This window comes from Carassius carassius, chromosome 20 (genome assembly GCF_963082965.1).
Source record: "Carassius carassius chromosome 20, fCarCar2.1, whole genome shotgun sequence".
NCBI classification, from domain to species: domain Eukaryota; kingdom Metazoa; phylum Chordata; class Actinopteri; order Cypriniformes; family Cyprinidae; genus Carassius; species Carassius carassius.
In genome coordinates, this window is record NC_081774.1 from 32,246,825 (window position 1) to 32,259,352 (window position 12,528).

Consider the following 12,528-nt stretch of genomic DNA (forward strand, 5'->3'; position numbering starts at 1 on the left):
ATCAGTTTTTTTCCACTTAGTTCTATTTGTATTACTACAAAAACATCAGATTACTCACTTTACATTACATTACTCAAAATAATCAGTAGATTACTTGATTAACAAAATCAGCATTAGTTAAGCTCTAGAATAGTTAAAACATTTCAAAATACAACTGCATTGTTTTACTTTTTGTAAATAAAAAAATGTATATTTTGTAATTTGAAAGTTTCTTAAAGTTTTAAAATATTGTCTTGTTCTAGTGAACCAAGTATCTGTATTTTGTCTTGTATTGTCAAACCCCTATAAGCGTGATAAAGCTCATAATTTTCCAAGTGATATAGCTTTCATTCTTCAGGTCAAATAATATATTCATGAAAAAAAAAACGTTTGAATAAGGAAAGCGTTAACTTCGGCATAGTATCCTTTCAAATGTTAAAATTGCCAAAGTCATTGCATTCTTTGCATGTGCTGCACTTTGTTTGTGCCATTTTGTTTTATTAGTTTATTTATTAGAATTTGAAAAGATAATAACAATATTGATTAATAGGCGAGATCTGATTTTAACCCTTGAAAACCAAAAAAGTAGTGCAAGTCCTTGAAAGTCCTGGAATCTTATTTAGCAGAATCTGTACAAACCCTGTTTAAGTGACCAGTGCTTGGACCAGTTTAATGTTTTAGCTGTTGTTAACTGAACTGTACTACTATTTTAGATTAATTCCCTAGTATTTAATTTACCTTTATTTATTTTGAACAAAACTACTTCAGAAATGTCATGTTTTAGATTGTAGGTCATCTTGTACCCTGTCAAGGACAAAGCTAAGCAGCAAAACTTGATTTCAAAAGCGTCCTAAATGTAACATGTGTTTGCTCCCTTCTCGCTTAATATCCCTCCATTATCTGTAGTCTGAGCCTGTCAAGGACTAATGGCAATGGCAGACACGTTAGTTAGTTTCAAGGAAATTCTTTTATTTTTCTGTTTGTCGAACAACCCTGTGAATGTGTCCGCCCTCGCAAGCCCCAAGCCACGGAAAAAAGTTCAGGCTCAGGTTTTTTTTTTCTTTGCTTTGCTTTGCTTTTTACGGTAAATAAGCATCCCATGCATTCGGTTTAAAATCACTCGATGAATTAGGCTTCACCCTTTCTATTGGTGAGCTTCCCGTTACAACAGTTGGCATGAGAGACATTCTTTATCAAAATCGGGTTGTTCTGAGACCCGTTGCCTGTCCTGTCAGTTTCATTAGAAAGAACGTGATTTAAGTACAGTTTCTACTTGTTTTCGTCCAGTAATCAACCAGCTTTATTAACTCTGTTATTTAGTCATGCCCACTGCATGCAACTGAAGCGCATTTCCACTTAATTATTATAATTTGTAATTAAATGGATTTAGGAAATACTTTTTAGCACATTAAAATCAGGTACTTTTATACGGTTAATAGAGCATATAATAGCCTACGGACAGGCATTTCAAACTGTAATTTGAAATTGGTAACACTTTCGATTAGGGAACACTATCCTCTATAAACTAGTTGCTTATAATCATGCATATTACTAGGATTTGCTGTTTTTTAGGCATTATAAAGCGCGTAATTATGCCTTATTCTGAATGACCATATTTGAGATTTCTCAACCTCTTGCCTAAACATAAGTGCGCTTAGTTAATAGTGACTATGTGTTCACTGATCTAAAGTGTTAATTTAGTTTATTTATTTTTAAATAACACACTGCAAACGACAAGCAAATATTTTATTTCATTTTACTAAAGTGTGCTAAGGAATAACGCAATTCGTTGTGTTTCAACAGTATATATTGAAGCTTATTTAAATGCCTCGATGTACATTTTTTTTCTTAAAATAATACAAAATTAAAACGAAACGATTTGTGAGGGGGGAAAACTGCGTATCCATGGTAGAACAATAAAATGAATTACAAAATGATTTGTAAAAACACCGCAGAATTGACAAGTGTACTTTGTCTTTAAATTCGTGCACTTTATTAACCTTTACATAAGGCTAATAAAATGAATAAAACGTTTTTTAGTTGACAGTAACATTACGAGCACTTTTATGTGTTAGGAATTAAAGGTTATTGCGATATGTATATGTACCCTTTAAATTCATATTTAATATGTTAATTATATTTGCTGTTTTTAAAGATGTAATTTCAGGCTTGGAAAGTCCACGTTCAACTCACGTAAGTGTTGATATTTGACAATGAATAAAAATCTGTTTTATTTTTAGTAAGACATTTTTTATTAGCTGTGTATTATTTTGAGGAAAAAGAATCTACACATGGGCATTTTAAACAAGGTTCAAAATATACACATAGGTATATCTGACCCTGGAGCACAAAACCAGTCATAAGGGTCCATTTTTTTATATTGAGATGTATATATCATATGAAAGCTGAATAAATAATATTTCCATTGATGTCTGGTTTGTTAGGAGGACAATATTTGTCTGAGATGCAACTATTTGAAAATCTGCAATCTGAAGGTGCAAAAAAATCTAAATATTGAGAAAATCACCTTTAAAGTTGTCCGAATGAAGTTCTTAGCAATGCATATTACTAATCAAACATTAAGTTTTGATATATTTACCGTAGGAAATTTACAACAACAACAACAACAACAAAAATATATATATTTAATGGAACATAGTCTTAATATCCTAATGATTTTTTGGCGTAAAAGAGAAATCTATAATTTTGACCCATTCGATGTATTTTTGGCTATTGCTACAAATATACCCCAGCGACTTGAGACTGGTTTTGTGCTCCAGGGTCACATATATATATAAATATACTTACAATACAAAGGCTAAGGGCAAAACTGACGATTAAACATCATTCTTGCACTTGGCTCGTTGATTGGTGTAACGGTAGATGGCGACAGTGCTCTGCGTTTAACTTGCAAAACTCGGTGTGGTTAAGCATAGGCCTTGAGCTGAGCAGTAGGGGTTAATCTGAGTTAACCTCGGCACGCTTGTTGACTTTCTCATATTCAATCTGCTCATTGGTAATACCAATAATCCTAAAATTCATCTAAGAGGTGGCCCCTGCTTTTATTGGACTGTCCCTTATTTCAAGGGAGTCGGGAATTTAACGGGTTTTTGAAAATTGAGGTTTTACTGAAAAATGTGTTGAATTGGAAATTAAATGTATTGAAATGTGTATTTTATTTATTAATTGTATGCCTGATTTAGAGGGCATCAGAGTGCCTATAACGAGGTTTTATAAGTGCGCATATTTCGATCGAGTTAGAAAATCTCTCTGATTATTGATCAGAAATTGGTCAAACTGTGGCTTTCTTCGCTATGTTAGGGTTATATTTTCTTTACAGTAGCAAAATCTTAAATCGTTTATTATCTCCATTGTATTTCTTTTTTCTACGCTACCAGTTTATTTTTACAGCAAGACGCGTTCTTTTCTTTCGAAGAGTGTATTTGAAGGAAGAAGCGAGTTCATCTTTTTTCTAAAAAACACATTTTCACAGACAATTGAGTAAATGAATACACTAAATATTTCCGGTTCAAATATTTTTACCCAAAGAAGCGGAACAGGTTTTGGGTGTTTCGTGTATTGCTGAGGGAAGCGGTAGACTGATTGGAATTATTAGAAGGCTGTAACACAAAATAACTCTTTTAAACATGAATAAGCAATAAATAAATAAATACACGTATTGTTTTTTTTTTGTTTGTTTGTTTTTTTGTTTTTTGTTTTTTTTTGAGAATACATCGTTTTATTGTACTGTACATAACTGTAATTTGTCTACTCGTAAAACTAACAAAAGTGCAATCATTATTATTCTAATACGATTTTCGTAGGCCTCTTTCCTTTTACACATTAGTTAGGCTACCCACAGACCTACACATTCACCCCTAAAAATATAAGAGGTGGAATCACTGAAGAGACGTCAAAAACAAACACACATAAGGTTTAAACAAATAAGATATTTTGCATTCGAGTGAGTTTGTGACATGCATCGATTCCCACGCCATTGAACTCAGATTTCACGGTGTTGCTGAGCGCATTGAAACTAACTAGGTTTAATTTTACTACGACTTCACATGCTCAGTTATTGAGCACCTTCCCCTTTTATCCTCATTGGAAATGTGGTCAAATAATAATAATAATAAAAGACTTGGCTATTGATTATGGACTGGATAAACACCTTTGTTAAACAACGTGTCTCCTCATTTGCAGACGTTTCGAGGTTTTTCCAAAATAGTAAATATATGTCATAATCTCCCCCCCCCCCCCCCCCCCCCAAAAAAAAATAAAAAGCCCAACGCTTTCCCTCCCTATGGAGTCCTCAGTGCCGATCAGTTCATTTCTTCCTTCATAGTTTCTCTCAGTAAATACGGAGAATGTTCCACCGTCCATTGATTGTATTTATTCTTCAGATAACCGTGCATCAAATCGCATAATTTGCGAGTTCAGTCCGTACGTTCGGGTGCATTATTCTTTTTTTGGCTTGTCATAGTTTAAATTACATAACACATGGCTTTACATCTTGACAGACTCCTTGGTGATGCAGCTGCTGATGATAGTAGGATCCACTGCTGGATGGATGAAACGACGTTATACCGTTGAAGTTCAGCACAAAGTCTTTTCTGTCACAGACTGGCGATGAGTGGGACTGGTATCGAGACATTCCTGCTGAGGAAAAAATAAAAACACCATTATCAATATATTGCTAGAATATTGTCATCGTCGAAATTATGCTTAATTGTCTTTACAGCCTTCTTAGAAGTGGAAGCATCAGAGCTTGTTTAGCGCTTTTTTTTTTTTACAGAGAAGTAATATTGTTTTAGGTTGAATATAAGACACGAGTATTCCCAGCTCAGACAATGTATTCTAGTGCTTTCAGCGCCTGGCCAGTATTTGAGGAACAATGAACTCAGTTCAACCAGTATCAAACTTCCTCCCATTTTTTGTTTCAGCGCATTATTAGAATTCTAACAATTATTCACACATATTTCTTATATTAAAACGTCATTTGTGTGGCTAAGACTAAGTGTTTATTTTTTGTTCACCTGGGCTTCATACGAAGCCTCACATTTAAGACAGGCCTGCATTGACTAAACTGAACACAAGTGTAAAATCCTCTTTAGTTTGCATTATTGTCGGGTTTTCAGCTATACTGGCAAAACACATCACTGTTTTTTTAACCTTATGAAATGATGGAAATAAAAAAATACACAAGGCTCACAAAGGCCTTTTGCGTCCCACATCTGCTATTTTCCTAGTTATATTGTGTCTCCAAAGCAGCACTGTATAGGAAAATCAACTCAGAGAGTTTGAGTAATTCTTAATTGCCACGCACAAACTTTAATTCAGAAGTCTAAATGCGCTCTTATCACACGTAACACATGTAGGCCTCTGAAAAAAAAAGATTAAATTTATAGAAATCTGCACTTTCTATAAAAAACGATGGTCCCTAATTGTAAATGGTTATCGACGAACAGGCATTAATGAAATTGCTTCGACAATCTGCACTACGTTATTACATCGAAAAGGGCTAAACTGTAGCTAACACATGATGCCCGCTAAAAACACATTGCCTCCTGTCTACAAACTTGATTTGTGTGCTTAAATTGTAATATTTAGGCAAGCTTTTCGTTTTAAATGAAATCACATTCAAATGTTTTTAAAACAAACAACATCAGCTACATTGATTATTATGTATGGGAAACTAAACTCTAAAAATGCTGTTGTTTTAAACCAACGTTGGGTCACATATGGACTAACCCAGCTGATGGGTTACATTTTTGCATTCATGTTTTAACCCAAAAGTTAAGTAAGTCCATACTTGACCCCGAAGTTACATTGAAACAACCCAGCATTTTTTAGAGATTAGAAATGCCTTCTTAGAGCTGCTAAATCGAGACCCTGTGAGAGTGCGCGCATTAGCAGCTTTATAGCCCACCTGAGATGTCTGCCGACTCTCTGCCGTTGTGATGCAGATAGCCCTGCTCCAGAGAATAAGGCGGCATGCTCGAGTGTAATCCAGAGGAGTTTGGGCTGCTGGAGGCTAGCGGCTGCTGTTTAATGTAAGGAGACACACCTGATGAAGCCCAGTGCGCCGAGGCGGCTCCATACGGCGAGTGGCACTCCAGAGAGCCGCTCATGGCCGGCGGCGAGTGCAGAGGACTGTTGCTGTTTTCTGGGCCGTACTCGCCGTTGGGAGCGACTTGGCATGCCGTCATGTATGTAGAACCCGAGCTGGGCGACATGTGTGAGACATGATGACCTGCTGTGCTGAGGCCATCGTAGCCCGTGTGAACGCCGGGCACAGGGTTGCTCATCATGTCCAGGTTGTAGCTGTTGGTATGGCAGGCCAGGGACGCGGAGGGCGACTGGAAGTCGAAGTTTTGGGGCAGCATCGAAGCGCCGAAGCCGATGCCGTTCATCATGCGGTACATCGGTTTAAGAGCCTGGCATTTCCTTCGGAAGCCACGGGGCCTACGTCGGAAAGAGCCCTCCTCGAACATGAACTCGCTCCCGGGGTCGATGGTCCAATAGTGGCCTTTGCCCGGTCGCCCGAGGCCTTTGGGAAGTTTGATGAAGCACTCGTTGAGAGACAAATTGTGTCTGACGGAATTTTTCCAGCCCTGGTAGGAACCCCTGAAAAACGGGAAACGCGCTTGGAGGAACTGATAGATTTCACTCAGCGTTAACCTTTTGGTCGGAGAGCTCTGTATCGCCATGACTATGAGGGCGATATAGGAGTAAGGCGGCTTTTCGGGGCGCCTCATGCCCGAGTTGGACTTCTTGCCCTTGGTGCCGGTCGCAGCTGTGCTCTCCACCACTGACTGCGTGCTCTGAAGCGCCGAGTGCATGGCACTGGATGCGGGGCTGGATCTGATGGGAGCCGGTGTGTCCAGCTGCTGCTGAGAGCTCTCGGTCGTCATTGCTAAGCCTTGTAGCCCGAAGAAAGCCGGAAGGATGTAAAAAGACGGGTTCAGTCTTCAAAGAATGCGATTCCTGGCTAAAAATACGGGAGAAAACTATGCGTACTCCAAGCAAATCTTTCTTAAAACGCAGTGTCTCTCCGAGGTCAGTGCGCCACAATTGTGCTTCTGGTTGAAGCCACCAGCTGTGTGTCGCCAGGATAGCGACCCCTCCTTAGTCTCTTGGTGGCCATCGCTAAGACTAATCCTTTAAAGAAGGAAACTCAATGCTCCAGAGTCCTCTGGCGCAAAGATGTGCGGCCAAACAAAACGCGACCACCTATCAATTCGTAAATCTCTCTCTGCCCCCTAGATCCCCGCTAAATTCCTACAAGAAATCTCCTCAAACTGCGGAGACCCACCCCTTTTCCATGTCTGGCATGCCTCCAGCTATCGGTCTGGCAGGAGGCTGTGTAGAGTCCGAGCAGAGAGACTCCCCACCTCCCCTCTGACAGCCTAAATACACGCAATAACGCCATTTATCAAGCCTAGTCCGACGGTTCAATCAACAGCGCCACACGCCAAACACCGGGGCGAAGGCTGTCAGAGCTCCAGTAATTAATGGCGTGTTTTGGTGAGAGTTATGGCACTGGAGGACGTAAGGTTGAAATTGAAAAGCACTTCTAGTGTGTTTGACCGTCGAGGGAACAACGTGCGAAGCAAGAGTTCATCGCTTCACCTAGGAGAGAAGAATGCGAGCACGTACGGCAGTGACCTGGTTGAGCATCTTGTCAAGTACGCATGATGGGGGTGGGCGAAAAAAGTCCATCTCCAAGTGTATACAAGTTCTTGTAAAGGGCTGTTCTGGATAAATGATTTTGACATGAGTGGAAGCAGGCTTTTTCCATCAGCCGCTGCGCCAGTGCTCGGATACCACACACAGCGCAGTGTCAGTTTACCATCCCAGACCCCTATCATCCCCCCTGAGAGAGGGACTAATTAATTGTGGAAAGTGAGCTTAATTGGCCATACGAAGAAGTAAAAGAAAGAAAGAAAGAAATCTCCAGTGCAACGCAACATTCGGGATTGTCGTGAAAGAAAAACAACAATAAATGCGCAAAGTCACTTGGTTTTATTTTAAATGTTTAATTTAAAAAATATTATTATTTAAACCATAGCAACCTTGCATGCAAAATAATAATAATAATAATAATAATAATAATAGTTTTTATGATTGCATAATCTAAGTAGTCGGTTCTATTATTAACGAATTTTGTTTTATTATCATTACACGCGTCAATGATTAGGCCTATTTTAAACAATTCTTAGTGCGTGTATATTTATTTGCTCTGTAAACTAATCGATTCTACTACTGTTTACTGGCCTCTTACAGTTTAAACATTAGGCCTGCACAACAGTTGGTCTTTTTTTTTTTTTGGCTTTGTCATGAATACGCGCACTAAAATATACGAACGCAAGCAATGCGAGGACAATATTCACAGCCTCGCCTCATAGGCAGAAACAAGCAGCCTCACATCTTTATCAAAGCCAACAAAAGGATGTGGAGATAAAATCAGCCCTCGTCATAACAATAAAGGTAAAGAAAATAATCGCCCCCGAAATTCCCGGCAACATCAAACCCTGTGTCCCTGCTGCGCTCAGGATGCACGCTTGGCTTAGGAAAGCCGTGCTCGGTGCAGAAGGAAAATACGCGAGAGACTTTGAAGGTTTCTCGTTGCGGGGATAATATTGTTGTACTAGACTGCTGGATTCCTCTACTGTTGTAGGTGACCTTTTGACTAAAGGTGACAAATCGATGTGGACTCTCCGAGTGCGCAGTTGAAGGCGGTGTGTCACTGCTGAGAGCTGGGTGATGCCGATATTAGAGGTTTTTACTCTCCTCGTGACAGGAGGCTCCTCGGGGGACGGATATTTGCAGTTCTGGGCAGAAAATATAAATATTGAATTGCTAAATATATCTGTGTCCGCTCTCGGGGAAACTCTGCGAAGAAAAAAACAAAGCGCCGAGTTCTCGAGGCGCCTCCGAATGACGAATGTTTCTCTCCATCACAAGTCCAACAACTTCAGCAATTGTTTAAATTGCAATCAAACAAATACACTGCGCGATGATAACAAAGATTACGCTCTTTGGGGAATTACTGACGTGGGGATTAATTTTCATCTTCATTTTGATATGAAAAATACAAAAAAGGAAAATAAACAAAATTGAATGCCTATGAAAATGTAATCCACAACATGTTTTATAAATGAGTACCATTTGACCGTGCAAAAGCTCTTGTTTTTGAGATGACACACCTTTGCCTGCTGTTGTGCAGTAGATATTGTACACACATCCTGTAGGCTGCAGTATATCTCTCCAGATGATAGACTCTTGACTCTCATAGATGATGGCAGAGCCGTGCGTCAGTGTGATTGGCGCTAATGACGCTCTCTGACGTCACCTTACACTTCAAACGTAGAAGTGGAGGTTGATTTTTCTTTTCTTTTTGTTTTTCTTTCCTTTTTCTTTTTAGTTTGGCAGGAGGAAGTGGTGTCTAATAAATGATTTAAATTATTTGAATAACATTTGTGACTATAAAAGATAGGGCTACACATATATAACTTAAGTGGGTTATTCTCTTGCACAGGCGAATGTTTATATTCATTTAATTAACTTATTAATTCGTCAATTAATTGTGGATAGGGTGTTATAATTGCTGCTTCTGAAACGGTCCGCTTTTTAGGAAAGTTATCTATTGAGACGTGTCAATTTGGCCAAAAGAAAACTCGGGTAACATAAGATATTAACAAGGATTAATATAGTTACACAGTCCCAAAATATACTACTAATAATAATAATAATAATTCATAAAGTAAATAAAAACGAACGAACGAAAATGTAACAATAGTTATAGAAACTGCTATTATTATTGTAGTAACATTGCGAAATGTTTGACGGGGTTGTTTAAAGGACACGCTATGTTTAAAGCAGAAATAAGGACACTTGGCTCATGTCATCTTATCTTCAGGACCGTGGACAGCTCGTGGAAACATATGGACCTGGGATTTATTTATATATTTTTTTTATAAATATATATATATATATATATATCCACAGCTGCCTCAAACTGAAGCTGCTTTATCTTGTTTTGTTGTCCTTCAGCAAAGTCTCAAACTGCCAGGTTTTCAACGCTTCCTGAACTATTAACACACACATGTTGAGGATGCGGATGCAGGGGAAGTGCGCCCAGACAGAAGGGCATTATGATCACACACCTGCAGGAGCTGCTGTGAAACTCTCTGCTCACTGCAAACATAGCAGGTAGGGCTAATTCAGGATAATTGGGACATTTTTTTTTCTTTTCCAGTCATCTCAATGGGCAAAAAAAAAAGTCTCTATTTTTCTACCTGCTAAATTCTCCTCTACATTATGAGAAAACGGAAACGTGAACGCGCATTCTGTTTGTTTTAGGAATCATATTGTAATTTTAATCAACAATGCTATTTTAAATCACAATAAGCAGCACCGCAGTAATTGGGCAAACATCTATTTGTGAAAATATGAAAAAATAATTTCACAGGATAATGTACTTTAAAACACCTGGCGATGAACTTATTGATTGATAACATTCAATTCGTGATTAATTGTAAAGCATGTTTTATTATTCAATATAAAATGCGCATGCATTTTGTCAGAAAAAAAAATACAATAATTCCAGTTTAGGTGCAGGAGCCTCACTTTCTTTGTAAGAACTCAAAGTGAGCTTGTCTCTTAAATAATTTATCTCCAACAGTATGGAAACAAGATTACATTTACAAGAATCGTTTGAGGCACCAGATTCAACACACTTAAGACAAACACACAAGACTAATAAATACACAGACGACAGCTTAAAACAACGCAACTGCTCAGTAGGACAATACAGCTATTAAATAGCCTAGTTCACAACTTTCACTCCTTGACATTCTGCATAAAACTTTCCCGGACGAACTTTACGCAGACGGATGAAATGTATGTGTCAAGTCACAAGTGCTGAGAAAGTGCCAAAGTTCCCCATCCTAGACCCACACGATATTACGACAGCAAATAGTCGATCTTGAAGGGGTGAAAGCCCGCGGACGCGTGTGGGATCGACAGGCACTCGGATGTCAGCTGGAACGGGAGAAAGTCCCGGTGGTGACGGTAGCTGATGGCGGAGTCCTCTTGGAGTCCAAAGTATCGATGCGCATGCGTTTGGGGAAGAGCCACAGGGGAGCCCCGCATGACATATCCCCCGTGCCAGGTGTCGGCTTTGCGTTCCTCTTTCCTGAAAGGTCGGCTGAGGATGCTGTCAATGGCGAAGGAGCTTGTAAACTTGGCGCTGGAAGGAGGCGTAACTATAGTGTCCACAGCAGGAACTTGGCTCGGCCCCTCTGGCTCCTTGCCCGTTTTTTTGCTGATGCGCTTTCTCCTCCGACGAAACACTCCGTCCGCAAAGGTGTACTCGCTGTGCGGGTTCAGCATCCAGTAGTTGTCCTTCCCCCACGGTCTGGAGGGATCCCGCAGCACCTTGAGAAAGCAGTCGTTGAGAGACAGATTGTGGCGCACTGAGTTCCTCCAGCCGGTGTAGCTGCCTCTAAAAAACGGGAACTTTTTCATGAGGTAGTCATTGATTTCGGCCAAAGTGAGGCGGCCTGTGTTCGAGTCCCGGATGGCCATGGCGATCAGAGCGATGTATGAGTACGGAGGCTTGGGTCTCCGGGTGTAGGGCTTGCCTTTGCTCTCTGCGCCCGGAGGAACAGGTGCGGGACTGTGCGCCACGCAGTCTCCATCCGAGCCCAGCTCTTCCTCCGCGGACATCGGCGACGGGATGCTGCCCTCGGCGTCGCTGCAGAGCTCCGCGGACTTGGAGTCGTAGTGACCCCCGCAGAAAACCTCTAGCTTCATTGGCTGAGCTTGTGACACTTTAACTGTCCAGACGCTTCCGCTGAGTAAGGCTCCTTGAGCAAACACCGGAGAAGGAGAGGTATAATAGCCACGCGGAGCTGTCAAACACAATCCAGCGCGTGAGCGTGACAGGACCTGTACCTGCTCAGATAAGTGCACTTAACATCCCGAGCGCGCGCTCAGCTGGCTAATATAGCCGCTCACCTCTGGGTATGCCTACAGGGGCGTGGCCTGTCTTTAAGTCTTAAAATCACTCTTACAAAAACACACGGATCATGCACACCCTGTTTTGAAATAAAGCGGTCGAGCGTATGTGGACAAACATCAGACAGACTCGTGATTAGTTGTTTTGTTGCTTTGAGCCGAGTGTTGTCACAGCGAGGCGCTTCACCTGCGTCCCTGCTCACCTTTGCTCACCACGCAGAAGAGTTTCACCTCAGGAAAGCAGGTGGCGTGCGTTTATCAGACATGGCATGCCAAACAAAGCTTTACCCACGAGAACAATAGTCCTGGAAATTACATTTAGAGTTAGAGCTGGTTTAATCCTAATAAATCGCAACATATTGTAATCACCTACCAACACTTTATTAGCTGCGTCAATCACATCATATTATGTTTAACATTCCTTAGAGCATTAAACTGTTTAATTACTGCAAAAGAGGACGTTTTAAAAGCATGACTATGCAGTTGTTTAGCATCCCATTTATACATCTGATGAATGTCATTCAT

General features: G+C 40.2%; 2 protein-coding genes across 3 annotated transcripts; both read right to left on the reverse strand.

Annotated features, from left to right (window-relative positions):
- Positions 1-3,697: 3,697 nt before the first annotated feature.
- On the reverse strand, positions 3,698-7,258 carry LOC132096890 (forkhead box protein F2-like). 2 transcript variants are annotated; one of them, XM_059502566.1, is made up of 3 exons: positions 7,000-7,258; positions 5,909-6,901; positions 3,698-4,638 (listed from the first exon to the last, which is right to left on the reverse strand). In XM_059502566.1, the coding sequence occupies exons 2-3, from the start codon at positions 6,891-6,893 to the stop codon at positions 4,469-4,471; spliced, it is 1,155 nt and encodes a 384-aa protein (XP_059358549.1). In that variant the 5' UTR covers positions 6,894-6,901; positions 7,000-7,258; the 3' UTR covers positions 3,698-4,468. The 2 variants fall into 2 exon arrangements, with proteins under 2 accessions (XP_059358549.1, XP_059358550.1); XM_059502567.1 differs by having other exon boundaries at positions 3,698-4,635; positions 5,909-7,256.
- Positions 7,259-10,517: 3,259 nt separating this feature from the next.
- Positions 10,518-11,951, reverse strand: LOC132096891 (forkhead box protein Q1-like). The gene has a single exon (XM_059502568.1). It carries the CDS (start codon positions 11,797-11,799, stop codon positions 10,948-10,950), a length of 852 nt encoding a protein of 283 aa, XP_059358551.1. The 5' UTR covers positions 11,800-11,951; the 3' UTR covers positions 10,518-10,947.
- Positions 11,952-12,528: the final 577 nt, after the last annotated feature.

What these genes read in the sequence shown, in the direction of transcription:
- LOC132096890 (XM_059502566.1), bottom strand. Translation starts at nt 6,893, where the DNA reads ATGACGACCGAGAGCTCTCAGCAGCAGCTGGACACACCGGCTCCCATC. An exon ending in AGAGTCGGCAGACATCTCAG is followed by an intron (nt 4,639 to 5,908) that starts GTGGGCTATAAA and finishes TTTTTTCCTCAG; the next exon opens with CAGGAATGTCTCGATACCAG.
- LOC132096891 (XM_059502568.1), bottom strand. Translation starts at nt 11,799, where the DNA reads ATGAAGCTAGAGGTTTTCTGCGGGGGTCACTACGACTCCAAGTCCGCG.